Source organism: Aythya ferina, assembly GCF_964211825.1.
Source record: "Aythya ferina genome assembly, chromosome: 1".
NCBI classification, from domain to species: Eukaryota; Metazoa; Chordata; class Aves; order Anseriformes; family Anatidae; genus Aythya; species Aythya ferina.
Window position 1 is genome coordinate 73,034,114 of NC_140296.1, and position 27,599 is coordinate 73,061,712.

The 27,599-nt window shown below is 38.8% G+C and overlaps 1 protein-coding gene and 2 long non-coding RNA genes across 4 annotated transcripts in view; 2 read left to right on the top strand and 1 right to left on the bottom strand.

Moving 5' to 3' along the window:
* Nucleotides 1-11,091, bottom strand: part of PRKX (protein kinase cAMP-dependent X-linked catalytic subunit) — a 59,119-nt gene extending 48,028 nt beyond the window's left edge. The window contains exon 1 of one of the 2 annotated variants that reach the window (XM_084505927.1): nucleotides 10,668-11,091. In XM_084505927.1, the coding sequence (XP_084362053.1) occupies nucleotides 10,668-10,854 (187 nt within the window). In that variant the 5' untranslated portion in view covers nucleotides 10,855-11,091. The remainder of the gene's footprint in view (nucleotides 1-10,667) is intronic. The other variant, XM_084505926.1, reaches the window with a different exon arrangement.
* On the top strand, nucleotides 9,107-10,136 carry LOC311430139. The gene is made up of 2 exons (XR_014688588.1): nucleotides 9,107-9,266; nucleotides 9,548-10,136. It is a non-coding gene; the product is annotated as an uncharacterized lncRNA (long non-coding RNA).
* Nucleotides 11,092-11,256: 165 nt separating the features above from the next.
* Nucleotides 11,257-19,725, top strand: LOC311422311. The gene is made up of 3 exons (XR_014685258.1): nucleotides 11,257-11,390; nucleotides 18,247-18,299; nucleotides 18,521-19,725. It is a non-coding gene; the product is annotated as an uncharacterized lncRNA (long non-coding RNA).
* Nucleotides 19,726-27,599: the final 7,874 nt, after the last annotated feature.

The following is a 27,599-nucleotide window of genomic DNA, read 5'->3' on the forward strand; positions in this document are numbered from 1 at the left end:
AATTATGGCATGTTGCACTTCTTGGGGGTGCAAGGGAAGATGACATTTTAAAATGCCTTTTTGACTTCGGATGTCAAATACTGCTGTTCCACAGAATGCACATGACCCACCAAAATCGTCCTACTATGAATTTCCAGAGCAGTGTTTGCCTAGGATTACCCCAAACAAGTCACAGTGCTGTACTCTGCCTAAGCCCCAACTGACAGTAGTAGGAGCTAAGGAAAAGCCTTACAACAGCAAAGAAAACAGCAATGAAGGCAAATAATCATACCCACCTCCATCAAAATCATCTCTTAGCTTGTGTGAAGTGTTGCAGACACCAATAGCTGAGATAATTCTGGAAACTTCCTCCACTTAGACACATTTAAAACTTATGGGGAAAGCTTTCACAGGCTTTAAGTCATCAAGAATGGATGTGCCCCAATTTGTTTCTGCTCTCCCACCAGTGAAGGATGGAACGTATATAACTGACATCCACAAAATTAACTAAAAAAATACATTTTTTCCCCGCAGAAATATATTTCAATTAAAGTTAAAATATTTTGCATTAACCTTGGTGTTTTGTTTTGTTTTGTTTTTCCAGCTTCCTCCTAATTCTAAATTACTTTGCTTTCCTTCTAATGGTTCTGTCTTGTGGGACACACTGCCTCTCAGCCGTGCCTTCTGACAAAAAATGTAATGAAATCCAACAGTAAGCAAGGAAAACTTTCAAGAAAGAGACCCAAGGCATCAGTGCTGCTCAGTGTGAAATGACTAGAAGAGATGCAGGGAGCTTTTAAACACAATTATTTCAAGTAAGTTGCAATACTGGGAAACTCATAGAAATATTTTTAAATTATATACCAAATTACATTATTTCAAAAGATACTAAGTGAGCAATTGCTACAGTTATGGCTGCTGACATTAATTTAAGTGGCTTAGGATATGCTAGTCACTAAAAAAAGAAGGATGAGCGATGCTGTTGATTCAGTGCAACTTTTTTTTCACAAAAATCAGGGGGAGTTTAGTGGCATCAAAAAAAAAAAAAAATCAGGACGCTGAAGTGCAACCTGACACATTTTGCTGAAAGAGGCAACAAAGATCCCAGTTTAGAATCCCAGCTGACCAGCACCTGTCCTCATTGTTTGTTAGTTCTCTGGGAACGGGGAAGGAGTTACCCATTAATCTTCCTGAAAACAAGCTAAAATTTTAAAATGCATACTCTGAAGTTATTTCTGGAAGGCCCTGAAGAATTAAAGCTGTACAGGCTATCATCTCCTGCACTCACAGAGCTGTAGGAGCCAATACCAAGCTGAAGAGAAGAGGCCAAGGCTGGAAGCATCAGCAGTTTTGGGGCAGGTGGCTGGAGGAGTCTGCTATTAGAGTACCACCAAGTTTTACATAAATACAGTCAGCATCCAGCCTCTTATTTTTATATTCATCATCTATATAACTATTACAGTTCATCCTAATTACTGGATCAGCAAGGTAAAAATATTACACCCAGTTTAGCTTGTTTTTGAAGAGTCTACAGAGGCATAGCCCTCTCAACATCTACCTAAACAGTTCTGAAGCATTTAATTTACTGACTGGGACACTACCTGAGAGGCATAAAAAGAAACACAAACCAGGCATTTTGCTTTAATCCAGAGCTCCCTGAACCTTTACGAATAATGGCAGTGTCATTACCACAAGTATTTCAGGTTCCTCAGAGTCCCCAGCACAATCAGAACAACATTTAAGCAAATTCCAAGAACTCTGTGTAAGAAGGCTTCTTTTAGTGAACCATTCCAAGACTTAAATACTGCACAATGAGCACCCTAAACGGACACTTTAGGTGATTTTTTCCAACAGAGCATTACCTCCTTTGAAAGCATCATGTAAATAAATAAAATTAGCAGCCACACATTTTCCTCTGTTATTAGACTATGTAAGAGATTATATATTCACATTTTCCAAGTAAAAATACATTGCAAGTTTTAGTGCTTTTTAAACATATACACAAGGCAGCACCAGGCATACACAAGAGAAACAAGCACAAATTTAAATCACAGGCTACAACTATTTGAGTTACATAGGTCTTCTTTCTTGAATTGCTTTTCCCAAGTAGTACACTCAATACAAAATATAGATCACTACACCTCCTAAAGTCTTGCAAATTGCATACTAGAATAAAACACTACAGATAGTAGATGTGACCTTTCATGAAAAGGTCACTCACAGTCTCCTTTAAGGAAGCTAAAAGTATCCTAAATAAAAGCAGCTATTTATTATGCACTGCAGATACTGTATTCGTACTTTGTAGAAATTAAGAACTGCTGTTATAGGTAGCCAATTAGGAAGCCCTGTATATACTGTGACAAAAAAACAAGCAGAAGACTTTCCCATATACTCCTTCTTTCCATACCAACCTGTAGGATTATAGAATGTATTAGGTTTATATAAATTTAACTACTTATGCACATAAACGTAGAATTTTATTTCTAACCTGATGGAGAAAGCTGTAGTTGTCCAAACTGAATATCCAGAAACAAGAGCAAAGATGTTTTTAGATAAAAAATAGTCTGTTTAAACACTACAGCCTTTTGTCATAAAGGCTATGATATACATTGCAAACCAAACAAAACCATATAACCAATTTACTTTGATTTTGGCATTAAATAAAGAGTCTCCAGTAAATAGTCTTAAGATTAGAAAACTGGATACTTCTCAAAGCATTTGAATTGCTTGAGGGATGCAGTTCGGGTTTACTTAACTGTATTGTAGGCCAAATAGAAGTGAACATGCTCCCTGCTCCCTCAACACACCAGTGAAGTGTAGGGTAGCACAGAGAAGTCCACGGAACGGTGCCAAGGATCAGACCAACACTCAGCCCTGCAGTCCAACCTAACATTCCGCTGCCATGGGTCATACACAGAAAGATGTTTGAGTTCATAGTTTAGTCACCTGGAAACAATGCTTCCTTCATTATTTTTAATGTATTTCAGTTATAAATATATTACTGAAACACACACACTAGTCATTTGTCTGAGGTGAAGTGTATCAAAGCAGACGGATTGTTCCCCTTGGGCAGAAATCACAACTCATTTACACAAGATTTGCTGCCACTCAATTAATAGCCCAGCTATCAACTGCTCCAGGTTGGGGCAGGAGTGCAGAAAAAAGGCAACCTAGAGGAAAGTTTTCAGGAACAAATGCCACAGATCACTACAGTTTAAGACTGGGCAGGGCAGCTGTCAGGACTTAGCAAGAGAGAATTTTAGACAACGCACATCTGAAAAGCAACTCTGCAAACATCTTCAAACTACTTGTGAAACAAGTAGAGATATTATTAATACCAATCATTCAGAATGAGCTGAAGCTCGTGTAAGCTTATTTTATTAATACAAAACCACAAACACAGTGAGGTAAACAGCCTAAACCTAGTTTAGGTATGTCCAAAAAGGAGAACTGCAATAACATATTCTACAATGCAGCTATGTCCAAAAGAGCGTATTTTGAATAATTCCAGCATGCTAGACTTAGAGGTTCAGCGCTGTTCTCCCTGCTTAGGTCATCTGTCGGCCTTTCAGAGAATGAGCTTGTGTATTTACACAGATACAGTTGAACTGCTTAAATTGAATTGTAAACACAAATAATTTAAAGTTCACTAAAACTGGGGCCCTTAAACTGCATAAAAACAAAAAGGGAGCTTAATCCTCATGAGACTGCTATTTTAATATTTTCAGAGCGCACTTCAGCATAGAACAAGACATTTTCTTCTTGTTCAAATAAGCTATTCAGAATGATAAATCTGTATTAGACTCTAAAATTTTATCTTTTGAGATTAGCAGTGGGTGCTGGACAAAATTGCTCACAGGAACACTGCCTCTATTTTATACCCTGCCTGTCCCAGCCAAAAGAAGTGCTGAATTTTTATTTTTATTTTTACTGTGCTGAAAATTCTTTTTCCCTTAGGTTTATAAAACTTTTTTTTTTTTTTTTATGCATTTAATTCCTTTAAAAAAAAAAAGAAAATAAATCAGTAAGTAATCTAGGACTAGTATTTGTTTTACTAGCCCCGGCATTGCTCTGTATATAAGCTTCTAAGTTTCCTTTCCTTTTTTTTTTAAATATATAAAAATATATATGTTTTGCAATATTCTTCTCAATATTTAATAGTTTTTCCATGTTGAGATGGAAAGAAGAAGGTTGGGAGCATTCATTGTTACAGAGATTACGTCCTTTCAAACACCCTTCCCTGAAATCCCTCAAGAACAGAGCCTTCTATTTGCCAACATACCATCCTACGACCACAGTAGAAATTAATTCAAAACCCTTGAAACACACTATTTACCCAAAGTGAAAGAGTAAACAATGAGCAAAAACGTGAATATCTCTATTAATAGAATTAACAAAGCAAAACTACAATCATCCACAGAAATGCAGTAATGGAGCTGACCTGCTTTGAGAATTTTCTCCTGTCCTGAAATATTCCACTCACTTTCCAACATATTTTATTTTATTAACTACTTTCACAATTTACCTGATGTCCAGGTAAATTTCATTAGCAGCCTACATTTACAGCCTTTAGAGAAAAGAAGAGCTCTATTAAGACCAGGAAAATTTCTGATTTGCCCTCAGTATTAAAAAAGAATAATAATAAATCAGTATGCATTTGAATTCAGAATTGAGCCACTGCTCTAATGTGAAGTGCAAACAGTGAACAATGGTGAAAATAACTAAGTAACTTTAAAAAAAAAAAAATGCATTTTTTCATTCATTTGAAAGACAGTTTTCCTTTGGGGGGAAAAAAAAAATACATTGCAATTTTGAGAATTAAAAAAAATGTGCTATGCCCTGTCACTGGAACATCCCAGTTGCATGCTAACACATAGCATTCAGCAGAATTTTGCTTACCAACATCCCTGAAGCCACTAAAAACACCTCAAAAATCATGTAGACATGGGAGGATGCATATTATGTTTTAACAAGAGAAGACATTGTATGAAATTACTCCTGAGTAGAAAAAGCTAATGCTAAAGATGTTTTATGTTGATAAGCATCAACAACAGGGAACTGTATTGTTTAACCTAAACTAATTTAGTTAAATACAGCTTATGCCCAGACAAGTCCTTGCAAGGTAAACACAAAGTTCCCATCTCGCTTCACGAAAATTCACCCTTTGTCATTTCGTCTGCGTGTCTACACCCCTCATAACAAACAAAAGCACTACATAAACTCCAACACCCTTTCCTTACTTTAGATACTTATATATTGCATATCACCTTTGAAGTGGACCAAACCAGGCTTAAATGTGTTTCAGCCTGGGATTCACTTCCCTAACTTCTCACAGTGTAGTAGCCCAAACAGCAAGAGGTCCATCTCCAAATGGTTATCCTCTCTGTCCACTACAAAGAGCCCAGACACACAAACTCAGGAACCTAAGCAGAGAAAAGCTGAGTCAAACCCCAACAGCCCATATGATGCCAACCTCCGGTATTTTAAGTTCACATTTCCTGCCTTCGAAGAAGGGGGAGGGTAGGAGGAATTGACTCTCTATTTCTGTTTACATTTACTGTCTTTTTCCAGCTTGGACTGATGCACAACACTTTTAATGAACAAATTTTTCAACAGGACCTTCGCCCGGAATGTTAATTTTATTTAAGCATAAACTTTTTGTAGGGAGGGAGCATTAGGTGCTCTTGGTTTTGTAGGAAAGGAGTTTTGCATACTTCTTATTCCTGAAATATTAGTACTAGTTTGATTTCAGATTATTTGCATTGCAGCAGGCACTTTCGGGTCCCTCTGGGCTAATTATAGGACTTAGATTATTTATCTTTAAGAATTTCATTTGAGTGTCAAAGCTTATTCTAATACATACCACGTTCACAACATCAGAGAAAGAATTCTGAGTTTCTATCTACAATCAGTTACATACCAAAACGCACTCACAGATAACAGCAAAAGAAACAGGTGACAGGCAGGAAAACACAAAGCCATTTACCTCCACCTTGATTTTAAACACAGAAGACAGAAAAGCAGAAACATGAACTTTCAGATTTCACATGCTCAGACTTTTTATATACTCTCTCTTTTCTGAGCTTTCTTTGTGAAATACAAAAAATATTTGTTTCAATCCACTTTTCCCAGCCTAAAAAGAGAACAAGAACCTTATGAGGAAGGAAGGACCCACTGCTGCCCACTCCACATAAGCATCACACTACTGGGACAGGCAACAGAAGGAAGCTGAGTCACACCTGCTCGCTCTCCCTGTACAGCATCAGCTACAACAATACTAAAGATTTATTTTGGGACAAGTATGATCTTGTGGCAGGGGAAAATGAAGCACATTCCACAGGAGAGCGAAAATAAAATCCAAGTCATTTAGCTTGATGACTAAAGTCTCAAAGATGTTCAGATGTAATGGTGAATTCGGGTCACCATTACAGTCACAACATTCAGACCATGTTTTCTTTCAAAACTTGTGGTATTTAAGGACATGCCAAGTAAAATCCTCGATCATTGTTTATCACGGCAGTATCAAGTAAAGGTGACAAAACAGGAAAAAATGCTCAGACATCCCACAGCGCAGTACTTTAAATAGGTGCCCTCGGCAGTGAAACCAGAACTAAGGCTTAGTCAGAACCAGAAACAGAAGACGTGCAGGTCCCCTCATAAAAAAAAAAAAAAAAAAAAAAAAAAAAGCCAGCAGTGTTCTTAGCTTAGCTACAAAAGAAGAGCTTAGTTATTCTGGTGAAGAATATTTTACTTAGACTACACAGAGGGAAAATGAACAAGCAGGTTCCAGCATTAGACTGCTGTTCTGTACCTGTTGTCCCTCTGATATAATGTCATTTAAAATACATTTGGCTAGCATATTTTGTGTGCGAACACATTGAAATTAAGTATTTAAAAATATGTTGCTTCTGACTTTTCCCATGTACATTTTAAGTTTTTCCCATGCTCAGAAAAACTGAAATACTGGTTTGCCCAATTCTTTATTCCGCATTTGTTTAGTTTGAAGCACTTCATGGGAACAGTTGTTTAAAAGAATCTTTTCAAATGAAAATGTTGTTATTAAAATATTTCAATCAATTTAATAGATTTATAGAAACTGATTTACATTTGTAATGTACACTATGGAATTCACTGCGCTTCAAAAAACAGGCAGGAAACTACCTCACAGGAGAAAGGACAAGTATAAGTTTGTCACCTTTCTCCAACCCAGAGGTGCCCCCTTACCCTGCATTTTATTAGGGAACATAGGATTTCTCCTTCCACTTTCACTTACCCAAATATCTTCTAAATTTATTCTACTCGTACTTATTATTCTAGTTTACCTTAATTATTTCTTCACTATGACATAACTAAAGATGTAGTATCCCCACTCCAGGGTACATGTAGGCTGTCCAGCTGCAGACACTGGCTACTGAATTAGGAAGGATGCCCTTGTTAAATGTGCGTCAAAACCAAGGATGATTCACTAGTTTTCACAATCTCTTTCACAGCCCAGACCAACAAATGGTTTGAAATGTGCTCAGATAAAATTAAGTCATGTCTGGGCCATGAACTTGAAGCAGTTAAGTTCCACTGAACATGGCCATGACATCTAAATTTTTGCTTCTGTGCAGCACAGTGCCACCACAGCCTTGGCACGGATGAGTATTTACTACTTAAGTTCAGCTGAGATTCACAAATACCTCAGCCTTGTCTGAGCAGCAGTTTCTGAGCATGCTGAGCAAACACTCGTAGTTTGACCTCCTTTGAAAGGAAAATTAATTAAAAAACAGAAGTGGTCAAGGCATCTTCAATAGCTCCAAAGTGAGAACATCAATCCTCTCAGATAAGACGTTTAAAAAAAAAAAAAAAACACAACACACACACACCATGTACCTCAAAGGTTCAAAGCCACATCTTCAGCCTCTCCGGAAGCAACCTTAAACAAATGTTCTTCCTGTTCAAATCCTCTGAGTGTCAGAAACCAGTATACACCCCACTCCTGTGCCCACCCCAAACCCGTAACTTCACTTTATAGAGCAATATTAGGGTGCTGCCACAAAAAAAAAAAAAAAAAAAAAAAAAAACTCTAGTCTCTGCTCCCAGTGCCTCTTGCCAAATAGCCCACAAACACTGAAACAAAGCCGGGGGAGAAAAATGCCCTCACAATCATTGTGCTAACCTTATTTTGCTCCATTTCCTCCTTCATAGTGAGTTCTTTTCTAAATCAGTCATAACTTCCAAGAGAAATCAGCAGCACTTTCAAGTTAGCTTGCATTACATGGGTCAGGTTAACACTGATTTTAATCCTCTGAACCAGGAACCCTCTGAGAAACAAAATCTGGTTCCTGGCTCAGAATCCTCTGAGATTCATTCCATCCTCCAAGAGAAGCTGCCTAAACCCAAGGAAGAGCACAACCTCACGGACACTAACATCCTTTACTTAGCTTACACACTAACCACACGCAGCTGTAGGAGCATGGAGCTTACCTCCCTCTTCCTCTTTTGCTACTTTCTCACAGATGGTTTCCAAGGCCATCATGTCTCTAACCCTGCATATGTCCATAAGCAACAATGATTCTAGTAGAGAAGATACCAGAACTTCCTGTCCTGCCATTTCTGAGTATCCCCCTCCCTTCCACAAATCTGCCAAGTATCTTGGACAGCACGCACGCTGCTTTTGAGAGCATCAGCAGAAATACAACGGCTATTCTTATCACAGCAGTCAAGCTGCACACAAGACTCTGAACTGCTGCAGTGAAACTGATGACAGTACATTAATCTCACCTACTTGTGCAAGCAGATCAGAAAAGGGAGGATAGGGTAATACTAAGTTAAACCACTGCTAAAGAAAAAAAAAAAAAAAAAAAAAAGGATATACTCTTTCCATAAATGTGATATAAACCTAAACTGTACTTAACTAGCTTAACAAGAAAGATGTTTAAGCCAAGCAAAAATGAATTTCTCAAGCTAAAATACCAATCTAGACAGTACTCTGCACGGCTTTAGCCTGCAGCACATATAAGCAAGGGACAGAGCAGCCCAACCTCACGGAGCAGTTAATGGCTCATATCGCAGGGGCACTACAGCCACGTGGGGAGGGCACTTCATCTTTGAAATTCATAAACTCTGCCACTCGGAGGCAGGCACAGATGTGTTCACTTTCAGTATCACTTTGAGGCTGCTATGTTGCTTCCTGGTCAGGAGTTAGATCCCTTCACTCCTCACAGCCTCCTAATGAGCAGGGCTGGCATGCCTTTTGGTTTCAAAACCAACTCGAAACAGACCAGCTCAGCTTCTTTGTTAAGGTAAGGCCTTATGTATGTACCCGTGACACGTTTATATCCTTCAAGTTGTATGGTTTGTCTTCCTACCAAGCAACCAATGCCACAGTTCATAGAGATACCAGGAATGGTTGTCTTCTCAGAAGAGAAAGAGTTTCAAAAATATGGAGGGGAAAAGAGGAAATCAAGCTGGGGAAGCCACAGCAGGAAGGCAGGCTGTTCTTCTGGTATTTCTTCAGTGTCCTGATGAGTAGCTATCTGATCCTTTTACTTAATATTTTTTTTCTTTCTCTGTGTCTTTATAGCAAGCAGTTTCTCCTTGTTTCCCATGGAACAATGCCTTTCTGCTTCCTCAAACTCAAAGGAGCACTTTAAAGAACACTCAAAGAAGATATGCAGTTAAAAATCAACACCAGGATTATTTCTAAATGTCTTCATTGGCCCCAGGAACATTTCCATGACTATTATGTGTTCTTAAAAATTATTATTTTCTTGCAGCCTGTGCTTCGCTTCAAGTCATAATCCTCAGTGATGACAACTTGTATCCACAGCAACTGGTTGTGATGTAACAAACAAGATTAACCACTTCTGGTGGAGGAAAAGCATCGCAAACCTTTCCGGCAGACTCTTAGTAATCTCAATTAACTTCTCAATAAAATGCCTGTTGACATTCCAACTTGGAACTATTATCTCACAAAACAACACGCTTCAAGAGAAGATAACAAGGTCTTCACCAAACGTGATGCTCCTAGGCCCTCCCAACTCCATTTTTAAAGACCCTTTTACGCCATCAACTTCACTAAGAAAGGGTTTAAACCGCACTTGCTGGCTTCTGAGAGCTTAAGTGATGTTTAAGTTTAGAGCGCTTGCTGGAATAAATCTATTCAAAACCGTTTCATGGTCTTCTAAAGAAAGAGACCTCCTGTATGGCTGAACGCAGTCCTCTATGCAAGGCGCCCTTCTGAGCAGGCGGTCCCTCAAACCAGGTGCAGAGCCGTACAGACCCCGACACGCCGGGCAGATGCTGCGGGAGATAACGCACCGAGCACCACCGCGGCTGCCTGAACGCCCATTTATTTCCGCACGCATTTACCCCGCCGTGCTGCCGACCCCGGGCAGCTTCACTAAGGCTGGCAGATGCGGGCTGCAGCCCCCCTTTTCCCCCAAACCCAGCGCCAGGCAGCCGCACACCCCGGCACGGGCGCCTGCAGCCGCGGCTCCCCGCGTCCCTCAGAGGGCGCGGGGGTGTCCCCAAGGCACCTGCCGGCCGTTCAGCGGCCGCAACCCGAACCCCGCCGCCCCGGAGCGGCCCCCAGCGCCCTGCGGGGGTGCAGCGGGGAGCGGTGCCGGCGGCACGGCCGCAGGCAGGCAGGCACCTGGGCAGCTCCTTTGTTCGCCGCCGCCGCGCCGCCCGCCCGCACTCACCCACGGTGGCCAGGGTCTCCAGGTCCTCCAGCTTGTAGGCGGCGGGCTCGCAGGGCGAGCCGGGGCCGGCGGGACCGGGGGCCGGGGCGGCGGGCTGAGGCGCGGCCAGCCCCACCGCCGCCGCCGCCGCCGCCTCGCCGCCGCTCTTCGCCCCCATTTTGGCCTTGGCGGCGCTGAAGGCGTCCATGGGGCTCGCTCAGCGCATGGAGGGAGCCGGGCCGGGCCGAGCCGAGCCGGGCCGGGCGGGAGCGAGGCGAAGTTTCAGCCCTCAGCAGGCGGCGCGGCCGCTCCTCGCCCGCTGCCGCCTGGGAGGGGGCGCGGAGCCCTGGAGCATCGCGGCCCCGCGGCGAGCCGCCGGGCGGGCACACACAATGGCGAGGCAGGGACAGCCCGGGCCGTGCTGTGCCGAGCCGAGCCGAGCCGTGCCGTGCTGCGGGCGGGGCGGCAGGGGCGGGGTCTGCCCGCCCGGCGCTGCGGCACGGTCCCGCGGGGAGGCTGGGCGGGGCGGGCCGTGCCCGGGGCTGCCCCGGTGCCCGGTGCTGGGGGCAGCGCAGCGCGGGGCCCGCTGGCGGCGGTGGGAGCCCGGTGGGGGGCTGCGCACGGAACGGAGCCGCAGTGTGTGCGCACAAACTTGTAATTGTCGCATCGGCTGTACCTGGGGTCGTGGGGGACCCCCACGGCCTCGTCTGTAGTCGCGGTACTCGGGGAACGCGGCGTGTGTGTGTGTGTGTTTTTTTTAATTATTATTATTATTTTATCTTTTGGCGTGTTGACTCGAAGGGTGGTGGCTAATTTGGAAAAACGCTAGGTCATCTCTGCTTCCTGTCAGCCTGTGAGAGGGGTCGCCGCTCACGGAGGGTGACATGGTTTTCGCTCTGAAATTTCAAATTTCAGTAGTGCCCTCTCCAGAACGCAAGCTTCAGACTTCTCTTTTGCTTTACCATTTTTATTATTTCAATTCATATCATGTTCTGTAAGTTTTTTTTATACAAAAATCACCGTGATTCATGCCTTGAATGGTATATTTCAAAGATTCCTTAAAACGTGAGTTGTAAATGTTCTGGCAGGCTGTAAGTTTAGTTTGGTCAAAAGATGAACAAGCCAAGTCTCTCTTAACAACAACAGAGACATCTTGTCTAAGATAGGTTTCTTCAACAGATGAATGATTATTTTTCAAGCTGAGGCTATATACAAATATAACTTTATTATTTTAGCCAGATAATTGGAAATTGAGGTGATTTTTAATAAAAGATGTGAGCTAGCTGTGATCGTTTTCACGAAGGAGTACCTTAACTTCAGTCAGTCTGTCCAAGATCAATATATGATCTTCTTGAAACCAGTTTTTCCTAAAAAAATAAAATAAAAATCATTCACTGCTCAGATGTTAGAGGACAAACAAAAACCTTTTATAAGGTATTGATTACTTTCAGCTGATGATATTTCAATATATGCCATGAACTTTACTTGGTGATTAAATTGCTTGCATTTGAGACCTTAAAACTTCTTTAAAATCTTCTACTGATAAGCTTTAATAGTTGGTGGCCTGTCACATGGTGTGTATAGTAGGATAAATTCAAGTGATTCAGCCAGGTTGGCAAACATAGGGTTAGCTCCATTTAATTCAGTGTCCCTTTCCTTGTGATGGAAGTTAGCTTTGTGCTTACTGCCTTGCTAGCCTGGTATCCGAAGCATTTGCTAGCTGTAGTTGTAACAATATAATTGCAATGTTTATATTTAGACCGTCAACATATTATTAATGTTCTTTACCACCTCTGTGTAACCTACTTAGAATTTATCTTGCTGCTGATGATTATTACTCACAATATTTCAGGGGAATAACATGCTGTTCCTTCTAAACACAACAAGATGGAGAATCAAAAGTCGTAACTGCAAATTACACCTGGAAGTAGAGCTGCCCGCTGAATTACAGTAGTGGATATGATACTTTCTTGCCCAATGTGGCCAGACTTTATAGGAAGGTTTCCAGCCCTGTTCTCATTTCTTGTACATATGTTTGCCAAACTTCATTTTGCACCACATACAGACATAATGGTAGTGCAGTGATTCCTTGGGTGATAAGGTACCTACTTTCCATTCCTTTATTTATTTTATTTTATTTTATTTTATTTTATTTTATTTTATTTTATTTTATTTTATTTTATTTTATTTTATTTCTCATTTTCAGGAAACGTTTGGTTAAACTATAGAAAGGATTCCAAACTTCCTACCTGACTATCCATGAGTTGATAACAAAGATCATTGCTCTGTCGTTTAGAGGGAACATTGTGATGTGCATATCAAACAAATGGATATGATTTAGGCACTCAACTCTTGGTTTGTGAAGGGAAGCAGTCATTTAAATGTCTCTGTGACTGCTGACAAAGGAGTCTCTCCTGTCTCCTGCATTTGTCTACCTGAAAGCATGTGTTTTTTTTCCTCCCCACAAGTATATAATTTTCCTCACAAATCTTGTTAAAAGCATATCTCTACCAGCACCATCACAGTAAAACTACTACAACAAGTTTGTTAGAAAACCTGTCCAAACCTGTAGGGAGGAAGTGAATAAGTCCTTCAATGATGGTTATTATTAATAAATAGTCCTGTATCTTCTCCTCTTGTCATGTTAAGTACAGTGCCTGAAAGCCAGGGACTGATCTGAGGAAGAAGAATAACTAGTAAAGATCATTAGTACTGCTATGTGTTTTTCATTTGTTTTGTTTTGCTAAAGAAGCTCATGATCAGGCAAGTTCTGTGAAGTAAACAAGCAGGGATTTCATACAAGAAATCCCTACCTGGGACAAAGAAAGGGGAAAATTGTTCCACCCATCTGAAGTAGTTCCTTCAATGTATGAAAATCAGACCATTTGTATAATGAACAATCACACATTATGAGAATGTATCTATGGATTTGTAAAGCAACTATCACACTTGTATTTTAATATGATTATGTTTATTTTTAAGTGTTTAAAATGGTTATATAGAGTGGCTAAGTCCAAATGAGAATTTAAGCACTGAAAATAAAAATAGTCATGCAGATGTCTACATCCCAAACTGTGATTTTGTAGCACCTTTCTGAACTGATGCCTAGCTTCAGAAGTGCATCAACTTTTCCGCTTGTGGAAGTGCTATTACCGGGGTGTCTAGACTTCTGCCCAGTCTGAGCAAGTTTGTGCCCAGCTTCTGCCAGGCAGAACTAGATTGTGATCTGGAAACAAGACATTGCTTTGCCTACGTTTGCTGAGGAACCTGTTGTGTTCAGCATTCTGAATGCATATCTCACATATATGCAAAACTGCTCCCTTCTCCAGATGAAGTTGGGGTAAACTTTTTAGAAAAAAAAAAATGCAGTTTTATGTAATAAGAGACATAGAAATACCAGTGTGCTGGACAAACTATCAGAGACAGTCAGTGATATTTTCTTCAAACGGAAGACAGAATAAGACAGCAGTGCACCAGGATATCTTTTTGTTTGTTTGTTTCCCCAAAGAACTAGTTATGCACGTTCATACCAGTACACCTCATTTTGAATACTCAGGATAGCATGCTGGTTATAGCAGTCGCTCAGCAAATGGAATACCTGCTGTTTTTGATCTCGGTGGTATGAAAAGGGTTCTCATTCCAACCTCCTTCCCTTAAATTACCGAGGGCAACTGCAAGATATGTTTTCCCATAGTGTGCGTCCCAACTTCAAAATCATTCATTTCTTTGCTATGCTCATGAGATGAAGCTGTCAGTTCACTGCTCTGTAGAAGGATGCAGAAGTCTTAGAAATTAAATGTAGTACAAGTGACATTTATGTATACAATTTATGGTATATAAATGTGGTATATTTTTACAAATTTTATCAAGGTCCTACAAAGATTACTGTAGAATTAATAAATTTCAAAAATGATTAAGTAGTATGAGGTTCAGCAAGACAAACATTGCATAAACTTTGTAACACTCAGGGGTGTCAAACAGAATAATAAAACACACCTGTTGATACCAGCCTCAGGGAACTAAGCCATCTCCTCAGGCAGATAAATGTAAAATTTCTGTGCCAAACTTTTTTTTCTTTCTTTCTTTTTTTTTTTTTTTTCCACCCCTCTATATGAGAAGTAATAGATAAAGGACTTCTAAAGTGAAATTTTAATTGTCTTTTCTAAGGCTCATACATCTAATGCATGAACAGAGTAAATCTTTTAATTCAGCGTTTTTTTGAAATTGTGTTCAGTTTCATGATGGTATCTTCATATTCAAGACTAAGGTCTTGTGCGAGGGAAAACAGAGCTAAAATCTCCCTCTAGTTATAGGCATCAAAGTGAGAAAGATACCAGGTATGGGAATCCATTGTATATCCTCATTGATTTAGTGTCAGATTCTCCCCGTCACAATTTACACAGGCTTCAGGCTTGGAAAGGCGTGGTGCACAATGAGCTGATCCAAATGCAGGCTGCCACGATTCTCTCCTCCTCCCTCTCTCAGCTCTGCAGTCTCACCCACGCCCTTGCTTGTGCATTCAACATTTAGGCAGCTCCCTGGCGAGCCAGTTCAGGAATTGGTTCAGAGATTTACTTATGAAATAAAGTTACTAGTTTTTTAGCCAGATCATTGTCATGCATAGGCTTTTAGGGCACTCAGTGCCTCAATCAGTGAGCGGAGGAGAATTTGTAACAGGCTGCATTTCCATCAAGCTGCTTTGTTTTTTTTTCCTCCACTTTCTTCTGTTTCTTGTCATGTCTCCCCCCTTTGCCCCTCTAAAGAGAAATCAGCACTTTGAATATGCACAACTGCAGCTGAGGTTAGTGTTTCTCATGAATGACTTGAGATAGATATTCATTGTATAAATCACAGTGGCATTGAGGTTGGCCATAGAGCTGGGCATCTAATTTCTGTTATCAAAATTTCTTGTGTTCTGGAGGTCTCTGCCCATCTCCGTCAGGAAATACAAAGTCAGGCTAGCTCCAGGCAAGAGGCTAGCATTATCTCTCAGTTCTGTAGCAATTCAAGTCAGCTAAGCAAACTCTGACCCTAACTTTCTGCAAGTTTCAGTGAATCACCTAGGCAAATCTCTACAAATCTGTGGACCGTCTGAAAAATGAAGGTGACACCACAGTCTCTAAAGTCTTATAAATGCCATACAAACATACTATAAGTTTTTCTTTTCATGCGTAAATGTAGGGGAGTCTATGTATTTATGTTTTGAAAGCAAAATGCTTGAAAGCTGCATCTTTAAAAATGGGATGGAACAGTGAAAAGAGAGGACTCTGTCCTCCAGCAACAAAAATTATGGCTTTATTGTCATCCATAACTGATCTCTTCTGCCGTGAAATAATATATTATTTTCTTAATCTGTTCTTTTGTATTCTGTAATTCATTACTTTATTTTAATTAAAATATTTTAAATTCTGTAAATTCATTCTGTAATGATGCACTGCTTTAAGATTCCAAACTGAACTGATTTATCTACACTGCCAGTTAATTTCCTTACAGAAACGAGCTAAAACAGATAGAAAAACCTTCAAAAATATTTCTGCTGATACTATTACCATCTAATCACTGCCAAAAGTGAAGAAATAGATTTTAGATTTTTTACAATTCATTGTTATAATCTTATGTATGAAATAAAATATGTGCTATTTTTATTTTTTTCCTACTAGTCAAATATATACTTAGCCAAACAAATGTAGAGTGATATAACTGTGATTCATCCTTCTGTTTACAGTTCAGTTTATGAACTCTTCACTACATTAGTCATTGTAGACTCATTAAGCAAAATATTCCAGTGCCTACCTAATTTCTATTAGTTTTAAACAAGTGCCTAAATTCTATTAAAATCAATGGAATTGGAAATGGTGGAATTTTATGGTGCTTTTAAGAATGGGAACATAAACAAAAAGCATGAAAGTGTTCAAACAATGGAACTGAGAATGAAACCATTTTCAAATACAAAATGGAAATATATTCTACTCAGGCATCTTGTCCATTGAATTTTACAAAAATAAATAAATAAATAAATAAATAAATTGTAAACCCTAGATTATGTCCAAGCATAATCAATACATACTATGTGTAGCTGAAGAAAGACAATTAACCATGCAGGGCTTTATGGCGCATTTTAATTTCCCCTTTTGTATAGTATTAAATCTACAAAATAGTCAACATGACAAATCATAATACAATGAATGTTGGGCAAAGCAAAAAATATGAATGTAGATGAGAGTTCAGCAACATATAAGCCGTCAAGAAGTTTATCTTGCAAAATACCTAATTACATAACTCTCCTACTATATTTATCAGATGATTTATGGCATTTGAGCTGATCATGTTTCCAGTCTTTGTGTTTGTTGGAAAGCAGTGGATCATTTTTCTGGATAGCTGAGTGGATCATTCGGTCATAGCTCTGATAAAAACAAACTTTTAGAAAACCAAGGTGTTGTGCACAGCCATTCTGCTATCCAGGTTTTAGACTGATGCAATTTTACAAACTTTAGACAGATGTAATTAGGATTACTTAATTAAATGTAATATCTGACAGCTGGAATTGAAGCTACCAGCCTCTCAGGACATAGCTAACTACATTTAACTGATGCACTCTCAGTGCAATTCCCTGCATGTTCAAAAAGAATGAAGCACATGGTGGTTTGAATTAGAGGAAAAAGTAATTTAGGAAGAAGACATCATTTATTCAGCTAAAAATAAATAGAGGCATACTCTTTGAGCATTATATGTCTAGGAATATATGTCACATCCAACATTAAGCAGGGAAGCATCATGTTATAATTGTTAACAAATTCAGTTTGTAAAGGCTTATACCCAGTATTCTCGAAAGTTTCTCAACATGTTTGTCTCCTTTTGTGATGATATTTTTCTTTATCCACTCACCTCTTCCTCATAGGCACAGGGGTATTGTGATGACAGAGTTTTTGTAGCAGGTATAACCTACAGACACATTTTATTTGTTTTTTGTTTCCTTTTGATGGGATTAGTTAATGAGGACACACTCTGAGCATTAAAAGATGGCTCTTTAGACACTGATTCAAATCTAGTGGAAATTAATGTGGATTTTGCACTTACTGATGTCCAAAGTGAATAGATAATATGATTTTGTAAAAGAAGAAACTGTTTTTGTGACTTTCTCCTTACAGGAAACGGGTCTTTAGTTCTGATGTTCCCCTCTCTCAATTCTTAGTAAATTTCTTCAAAGGTGTTATGTGCTTAATCTATGATATGTATATATATGATTTATGACAACTTTATGTTGCATTAAAAGTTACTTAGTTTGTGTTAACCCAATTTGAAACATTACCATTGAAATCACACAGAATCACAGAATTTCTAGGTTGGAAGAGACCTCAAGATCATCGAGTCCAACCTCTGACCTAACACAAACAGTCCCCACTAAACCATATCCCTAAGCTCTACATCTAAAATGTACCAAGTCTATTCCTCACCATTAGTATAGGCAATTCCTGTAACACTTTTTAAGTTAAGTTAGTCTGAAACGCTGCAGATGTCTCTTTACATGCATGTGGACATTGCTCTTGTGCAGGAGGCTCTGCCTGGCTCTGACTTTGTTTCTGTTTTGGTATATTTGTAGGTAATGGAAAATGCTGGAAGAAAAAATGCTTGGAGAACATGCTGGGACTGCAGGTAACTGTTTGTAGCTGCTGTTATCCCTTATAAATGTGATGAGGAGTCTTGCTCATGTTGGAAGTGAGAGGAGTTTTGTCAGCGATTTCACTGGCTTCACAGTTTGGGGTGTGGAGCTGACCGCTAACCAGTACACCACACAGCAAGAGAGAGCTCTCATTAATTTCTATTGGGAATGAACCATGAGGTTTTGTTTTCAGCTATGGTTTGTCTCTTCACAGCCTGCAGCTACCCCAGCAGAGCTTTACAAGTGCTCACAGCCTCCACTGTATGTGCTGCTTGTCCATGTCTGTCCTTCCTTGGGAAGGAGACACAGCAGTCCCTCAGAGCACCGCTTCCTTGTGATCTCAAGCTGTGATGCATGAAAGCACACAGGAGATTAAGGTGATGGCTGCATGACATTTCTTTTATCTGTGCACCCTTACGTTTTTGCTATTCTGCTCTTGGATGTTCCTGAGTGTTTCTCCAACCTATTACTTAGAAACTGAAAGGAAAAAAAAATGGATTTGGGTTGGGAAGAATAAAAATAATAATAACATTCTTTCTGTTCTGATTTCAGAAATAAGTGGTTTTGCATGTAGTTAAATTGTTTTCATTTTGAACAGTTCAATTTTCCATTTTTTCTCTTCCCTCTATGTTATATGTGTCATGGAATCCACACAAATTTATATAATCTATTTTACTAAAAAACACATTTTTAAAATAATATATTTATATATTTTGTTAAAACCCTAGGTACATATATATATATAAACTCTATTTTAACCTGGGCAGCATTTAACTAGTTGGTAGGTCCTGCAGTATGGGGATATGGCTTTAATCTTTTTTGGTTACTCCTTTTTTGTGACCGTTACTCTTCAGATACTTTACTGCCTTGACCACTTTATCAGTGGTGCTGCTTTCATGTTATAAGAAGCTGTTCTCCTCATGTTTATATACTGTGGGTTTCTTATCTGCTTCTGTTTTTACACACCCTTTCATCAGAGTGCCAAGCAGTCTCCTTGCATGGAACAAGGTTCATATCTCCCAAAGACAGATGCACAGCTGAAAAGGTTATTACATAAAATGGATAGTAAACTGTGACAGATGGCTTATTTTTATTTTTTAATACCCACTCCACTGAAAAGTATAGCTAAATTCATTCCAGGAAAACGTACTGTGTGAGAAATGACAAATGTAAATAATAAATAGTAGAACCGTGGCCTATAATAAAACATTGGTGTATAATAGAACATTGGCCTATTCACCTATAATAAAGAATTGGCCTGTTCCTCCTTGAAACCTGGAGCAAGATGAAAGGTTGGTAGTGTGGTGGGAATAAGGACGACACTTTCAGGCAGCATTGTGGAAGAGAGGGGCTGCAGGGGATTACTGAGCCCTGGCGTCAGCCTCTCCAAGGAGGGTGTTGGCAGGACTCCCTTTTCAGCTTCCTTCAGACCTTCTAATGGGGAACGACAGACTGAAAAGTCACTGGGGACTTAGAAGCACAGCCTATGGTAACTGCTGAAGAGAGAAATTGGATCAGAACGTACCATGGCTAATTGCATAACTTTCCTAGCCAGCTCCGTCCATTTTAAATCTCATAGGTGGAGTGGGCAATAAATGCACACATGGTAGCATGCAACTTTTTTTAATCAAGGCATCTGTGCTGCCTAGTTTATTTAAGCTTTGGTTGCTTTAGACTTCGAATATAAATCTGATTCTAAAATTAATTGGAGAATTATGACATTCTTTTGGGATGAATTAACTGGGTTCGTCAGTTGTTTTCAGAATCAGAATCTGAATAGCTAGAACTTGGGGAATATCAAAAATAAAATTACCTTCATTGAGAAAGAAGTATAGGTAAATGGATATGGGAATTTCACAAAGAAACAGAGGTGAAGAGTCTGAAATACAGAAATAAAATTTTGAGGACATTAATACCTGAAAAGATATTACCCTAGTCACTTGTTTCTGACTGAACACATGCTCTTTAGGTTGGAGTCAAAATCAGCTGGACAGTTTGCTGACCATCTTTTTTTTTTTTTTTTTGTGTTAGTGATAGTACCTGACTGTGCCAGCCTGTGCCTGCGGCGGATGTCACATAGGATGAGTCAGAATTTTAGCAAAAGGACAAGGCAGGCAGGTTTTCAAGAGTTAGGAAACCAAGAGTTGAATATATGGAAATCATATTGTGATGGTATTACAGACAACAGAATTAAAAGGCACAGCAAAGTTGAAAGATGAAGACACCAAATGCCTCTTCAGGTTAATTCAGTACCTTGTTCTACTCTGTTATGTGGGGTGGAATAACTTTTACCTGACCATCGATAGAGATCCCTTTCTCTATAAATATTCAAGAACTTCAACAGCATAATTTTTTGTTCTGTCTAAATCATTTCATTATTAATATTTGATGGGAAAAAATAGCACAAGGATAATTCGGGCATTTGAGATGAGATGCAAGAATAATTGGTGACATTATTTCTGAGTTCAGTGAGAAGTGGTTATCACTACCTAATTTGAAAAGCACCACTAGCATATATATGGTGATATTATAAATATTGCATATCAATCTAATTACAGAATAGATTATTTTTATTTCTCAAAAATCAGTAGTTACAATCTGAACATAACATGACAACTCTGATACTTAAAGTTTTTTGGTGTGAAGGTTTAAGCTTTAGAGAAGGCTTCTAAGGTTGACAATTTAATCTCCCCAGCTATACTCAGGTTTTCTGAGCAGGATAAAATCTTTAATGATTTTTAATGGAATCAGATGACAGTTTGATTTTTTTTTTTTTTTGATAAGTCCATTAAAATATATTTCTCAGTTTGGCTTTGTCTCTTGAAAGCAAGTATGAGTGTGTTTAAGTTTAAGCTTATATAAGATTTGAAGTCTGTAGGAATAAAAAATGTGTAAGTGCTTTGTTGACTAACAAAAACCTAAGCACATACAAAACAGTAAGTGCTTTACTAGATTGAAACTCATATAATTTAAACATTTTCTCCAGTTGAGGTGAGAGTACACTGAAATAAGAAGAGAAAAAATTACCTTTGATCTCACTGAACCATGTAAATTATAGGCTGGGATCTGTAAGAAGCATTTGTAACAGATCAGGCCAATTCAGCAGAATGAAGCTTCAAACTACATGTTCTTATTACAGGTAACACCAATTTCACTGGGTGTGAAATTGTTTTCTTAAATCCAAAAGCATGAAATAAGCACACAGAAAAGAATACCTTATAAAAATGAAGTACTATACTGATATTTGCTGATGGCAGATAATGATTTGACAGAGGGAAAAGGTGCACTCATGATGTAGATTCACTGGAAAATTCACTTTCAGGTATGTCTTTAGCACCCCATTTTTTCCTTTTCCAAGGTTATACTAAATTTCACTAAAATTCAAGGTTCACGGAGAAGTAAAAGTATCAAAGTGGAACTACTTATTCAAAGGAAATATATTAGACATATATGTTTATACATTTGCTGAAAATATGAAATGATGTCTTACCAAATGAATCCTACAATATATTGCACAAATAAAAGACTAGCAAATGATATGTTATTGACTCATGGAAATCCCTGTGCTAAGGCATTCCAAAGAATTAAAATATCATCTAATAATCTACACGTGTTAATAGTATCTAAAGAATGGTCCCCTGTAATGCCAAAATACTTTAAGTTATCATGAGAAATGATTGTGCATTTAATATCTGAAAATAAAATTGCAATGATACAAATACCCTGAAAAGACTATTCCTTGCATAAACATTTGTCCCTGTTCTGAAAAATGTTCCTGCTGAAGCTGTGATAATCATTCCAGAATAGGAGAATACCTCTTCTGGAGTGGAGCTTGGTAAGGTTTAAATAGGGAACTATTTTAAAGTGGGGAAAACTATGAGATCCAGAGCCCTTTGAGACCTCCTGCAATACCAGAAAAGGATTTCTGTTGGTGTCTCTTTGTGAAGAAACCCAGTGAAGTTTTATGTGTTGCTTCCAAAATCAACTTCTTAAGTCACTATTCTTCATTATTTGCTTTTGTAATATGTAAACATGAACATAAAGTACTCTGGCACTTACTTCTGTCTATTTCAGCTTTTTTTTTTTTTCCCCTTTTTTTTTTTTTTTAATCTGGGTTTAATCTAGCTAATGATAGTCATACATTTTTTGAGTGGCTCATTTATCTGACATGAGGAACCTTAAAACTGCATAAGTGTTAGGATCAGAATTTATATTGCCATATTCCAGTTTGAAACAAGATATTTCAAGTTTAAGCCAAGTTTCACTTAAGGGTCCAACATCTTTCTTCTAGAGACATTTAATAATTGTTTGAGTGCCTTCATGAAAGTTATGCTTTGCACTTTCTGAAACACATACAGTGTAAAATGCTGAACAGTATCTATGTTTCTCTTTTAATCTTATCTAAAAGAGAGTTTTTTCGCTGTTTAAATTTTGAAAAAAAAAAAAAAAAGCACATTTATTCAATTTATCACATTCCTTTTTGGACAGAATTTCATCTCTGTCATATCAGGAAACTTACTTGTTTTATTTTCACACTGCAAATTTTTCCTTTTTTTTTTTCCCTTAAAGATTATTCCTGTGATAGAGAAATAAGAAGAACCAAGTGCAATACCAAAACTAGAGCTGTAGAGTTGTAGAGTTGTAGAGGCCACTGTGAGTAACACCTGTGGGTGAGTGGAGAGGAAGAAAAGGCAGGTGGGGTGTAGGCAAAGCCACAACTTTACCTTTGATGAGCAGATTAGGAATATTCAACATCAAGATGGAAATACAGGTGCATTATCCACAGCAACTGGATTAAAATGGGATTCAGACCAATTTAAACAACCCTCAGCTGGTTGTTTCTTTTTCCTTCAGCCTCTTCAATTTGCTACCTTAGTTGTACAACTACCCAGTAAACTGTCCTAGCAAAGTCATCAGGCTGCAAACTGACGTAAAAAAAAAAAAAGGTTTTTTTTTTTTTTTTCTCTGCCAAATTGTTTCCTTGGTTTGAGTCACAAACAGCTGCAAAAATAGATCTCCCAGAAAAGTGGAAGAGGTGGTCAGGTCAGGAAGAGAGAATGCGCGTGGCCCATATATGAGGCTGCTGTAGCTGAAGAAACCCACAAAAAATGATGAACTCATAGATATGTTTTTGTTAAATTATTTCTTGCTATTGGCTCACTACAGAATGCATTCACAAGAAAAAAAATACCTTTACTTATATACCTTTACTTATGAAATTGGATATTTTACCTAAATGTAATTTGGTTCATCAAAATTGATGAGAATAATCAGAAAAGGTACATACACGGTGAAACTTGTCTTGAGTGACTTTTTACATTTTTTGAATTGCATTCATAGTTGACTCAAACTGTAGTCCATGACAATACAGTCCATGACTTGATTCCAAGTGATTTCTTTTGTATTCCTGCAGTGAGATATCTTCCTTTTACAACACAGATTATATATATAGATGTATTTTTTCTCTATTCTTCTTTTGGCCTTAACCTCACAAAAAGAACCCATCTTCATGCAGTTTAAAAGAGACCCAAGATCTTGCCAATGTTGACTTCCTTTTATCATTCATGGTTCTTTACCATCTTCTTCTGAAACATATTCCCACAAATATTAGACAGGTCTCTGTATGATTTTCTCAACAGTTATTATCATAGAGATATTATCTTTTCTGGTTTGTGATTTTTTTCATTCTTTTTCCATTGTTTCACATGTTGGTTTTTCCTTTCCTTTAATAATCTCTTTCCTTCTGTAATTGCACCCCAGTATTTGTAATGTAAAATATGTTAAATCTGACATGGTTGTTAATTTGAAGAGTAGACCCTGCACTACTATAAAACACATCTGAATTTGCCTGTATTAGGTTTTCTTCCTCCTACTGCATTTGTATTTCTCCCTATATTTCATCTGCTTCATACTTCTAGAATACAGTCTTCAGATCTCTCTCCACTATTTGTATTTCAGTTGGCTACGAACTTACCCTATGTCCTATCTACTTTTAATTTCTGCAGAAAATGTGACTGGTTTTGGCCTATTTTGCTCATTCTGCCTCACTACTGTCTTGCCTTCTGCTGTTTTAGATTTATTTCAGCTTTTGTAGCAGCAGTTCATTCTTGTGTATGTGTCGTTAAAACTGTATTGATCCCTAATGATTCGTTTTTTTTAGTTATTTTGCAGGAACATAAATATTTAGCAGATTTTTAATGCCATTATTCTTCTCTTTCCTTGTCATTATTTCACATATATTTATTTTACCACCTGAACCCCTCGTCATTATTATATATATGTTTTTTCTTTGTTTGTTTGATTTTCCAAAATCTGTTTGGCAAAACTTCTGTGTGAGTGATTAATTAGCTGATTAATTGTTGCTGCAATTGTTGATAAAAAGGAATTTGGTAAATATAGCAGTTGGATTTCCTTTAAAAAAAAAAAAGGATAGCAAATCAGGAAAAACTTAGAATTTGTTTTCATGGTGGAGGGAAAGTAGATTACAGTCAGTAGTTATATTCACTATGGATTTTGGAGACACTGAATTCAAGCAAGTACCCTGATCACATGGCTTTTTAACTCAGGTGCACAGATGGCTAATGCAGCAATGCTGCTTCTAGGTTGTACCAGGTGAATATATTAACTCTGGTAGGCTGTGCAGTGGCAACCTTAATGTGGGAACGTTTTTAAGAGAATAACAGCGAGGACTAAGTGGAAATAAAAATTCAGCTGAAGAGGAAAAATGTGCTGAGAATCATGTAAGCTATATAAGTCATTATAGAGTCTGCTGTTTTAATTGTTTCTTGCAGTCCAGGGTATCTTTCCATCTCTAGCCTTGCTGTGCTCTTCACAGAAATACTGAAGTCATTTCAAGGCTAAGCTTTCTCTGGCAAAAGGCCCTGGAGAAAAGCTCCACAGAAAAGGTGTAAAATATCAGCACAAAATCAAAGAAATAGCCTCAGGCTTCCTAATCTTTATGAATCTGAGAACAACCCTCTGGTTTTAATCCCTACATTACTAGCTCTGGAAAATTGGCTACTCAATAACCATTTCTTCATCTCTTTGAATTCTAGGCCCACAATATTTTTGTAGTGGCTTAAGGAGGTTGGATGGTTCCAGAGGGGCAACCAAGCCAGTCTTTTGTGCTGCAGGGGGAAGAACTGTACATGCCAGATCTCCTCTCAAGCTGACTCTCAAAAAAAAAAAAAAAAGAAAAAAAAGAAAACAAACAAACAAACAAACAACAACAACAACAAAAAACAGTTCTATGGTTTCAGAAATAATTGTTTAATTGATGCCTCAAACAATGGAAGATTCACATATCAAATCATACAAATCATACATGTCCTGATTCTCTAAATGCTCTCCACATGAGAATTGCTCATGAAATTTAGCCTTTGTGTATGAAAGATCTTCTGAAGCATCTTCCATATGGCTAAACAGAAATAGTTTAATGGATAGTTTAATGTTTTTTAGCACATTCCCAGATCCTTATTAATATGAGAATGAAGCATGCTATGTCAAATTGTTCATTTGAGAACAAGTCTTTTGATCCTATTTGTGAAGCATTTTTAACAAGAACTTAGAAGTTAAGCTCATTTAGGCAGTTACAAGAGTATGGTCCATACTCCTTCTGTATTATTTCTCTTCTCTTACTACTATTTCTCTTACTATTTCTCTTATTCTTTCTACTAGCATTTCACAGAAACATGGATTCATTGAATATCCTAAACTGGAAGGGACCCACCAGGATCATTGAGTCCAAATCCTGGCACCACACAGGTCTACCCAAAAATTAAGTCCATATGACTAAGGGTACAGTCCAAACACATCTTAAACTCTGACAGGCTTGGTGCTGTGACTATGTCCCTGGGGAGCCTTTTCCAGTGCTTGACCACCCTCTTGGTGAAGAACCTCTTTCTGATGTCTAACCTGAACCTCCCCTGCTGCAGCTTGACACTATTCACTCACGTCCTATTGCTGGTCATTAGAAAGAATAGATTGGTGCCTGCCCCTCCACTCCCCCTCGTGAGGAAGCTGTAGATCACAATGAGGTCTCCCCTCAGCTTCCTCTTTTCCAGGCTGAACAGGCCAACTGACCTCAGCCACTCCTCATATGTCTTCCTCTCTAGGCCCTTCACCATCTTAGTAGCCCTTCTCTGGACACTCTCCAACAGTTTCACATCCTGTCCTGCTCAGTGCCCTCAGCCGCTCCTCATATGTCTTCCCCTCTAGGCCCTCCATCATCTTCATCGCCCTCCTCCGGACACTCTCCAACAGTTTAATGTCCTTCTTGTACTGTGGTGCCCAGAACTGCATACAGTACTTGAGGTGAGGCCGCACCAGTGCAGAGTAGAGAGGGACAATCACCTCCCTTGACCGACTAGCAATGCCATGCTTGATGCGCCCTTGGATACGGTTGGCTCTCCTGGCTGCCAGGGCACACTGCTGGCTAATGTTCAGCTTGCTATCATCCACAACCCCAAAATCCCTCTCTGTGGGGCTGCTCTCCAGCCTCTTGCCTCCAGTCTGTAAGTATAGCCAGGGTCCCAGATGCAGGACCCAGCACTTGCTCTTGCTAAACTTCATGCGGTTGGTGATTGCCCAGCTCTTCAATCTGTCCAGATCTCTCTGCAAGGCCTTTCCATCCTCAGCAGAGTCAATAACTCCTCCTAGTTTAGTATCATCAGCAAATTTATTCAAAACATATTCTAGTCCTACATCCAAATAGTTTATAAACATATTGAAAAGAACTGGCCCTAAAATGGAGCCCTGGGGGACCCCACTGGTGACTGGCTGCCAGCCTGATGTGGACCCAATTACCACAACCCTTTAAGTCCTACCCGTCAGCCAATTTTTCACCCATTGTATGATGTTTTTTTTTTCTGTCTGTATGCTGGACATTTTGTCCAGTAGGATCCAATCGGTAACTGTGTTTAACTTTTCCATTCTTCTATTTAATTTTTGCTAGATATATGCATATATGCTCTGTTCCATTACATCTCATGTCCTCTTTTCATGCCCACTCCACAGTCTGTATCAATTTTAAAGATAATTGTTATTGTTTTGGACAGTAGTAGAAAGCAGCCATTGAAAGAGCGGATATAGCAATGGACTGTACAAATGTTTTCTATTGCCTAGGAATTACACACTCTTCTGCTTTTTTTTTTTTTTTTTTCTTTCCGCCCAGGAAATAAACTGTCATTAAAAAAAAAAAAAAATCTTACTAGTGATCATGTAGCTTTATGGTTTTTGTTTTTGTTTTTCTTCTCAAGACTGTTTTTAAGGCTTTCTAAATTGAAGACTCTAAG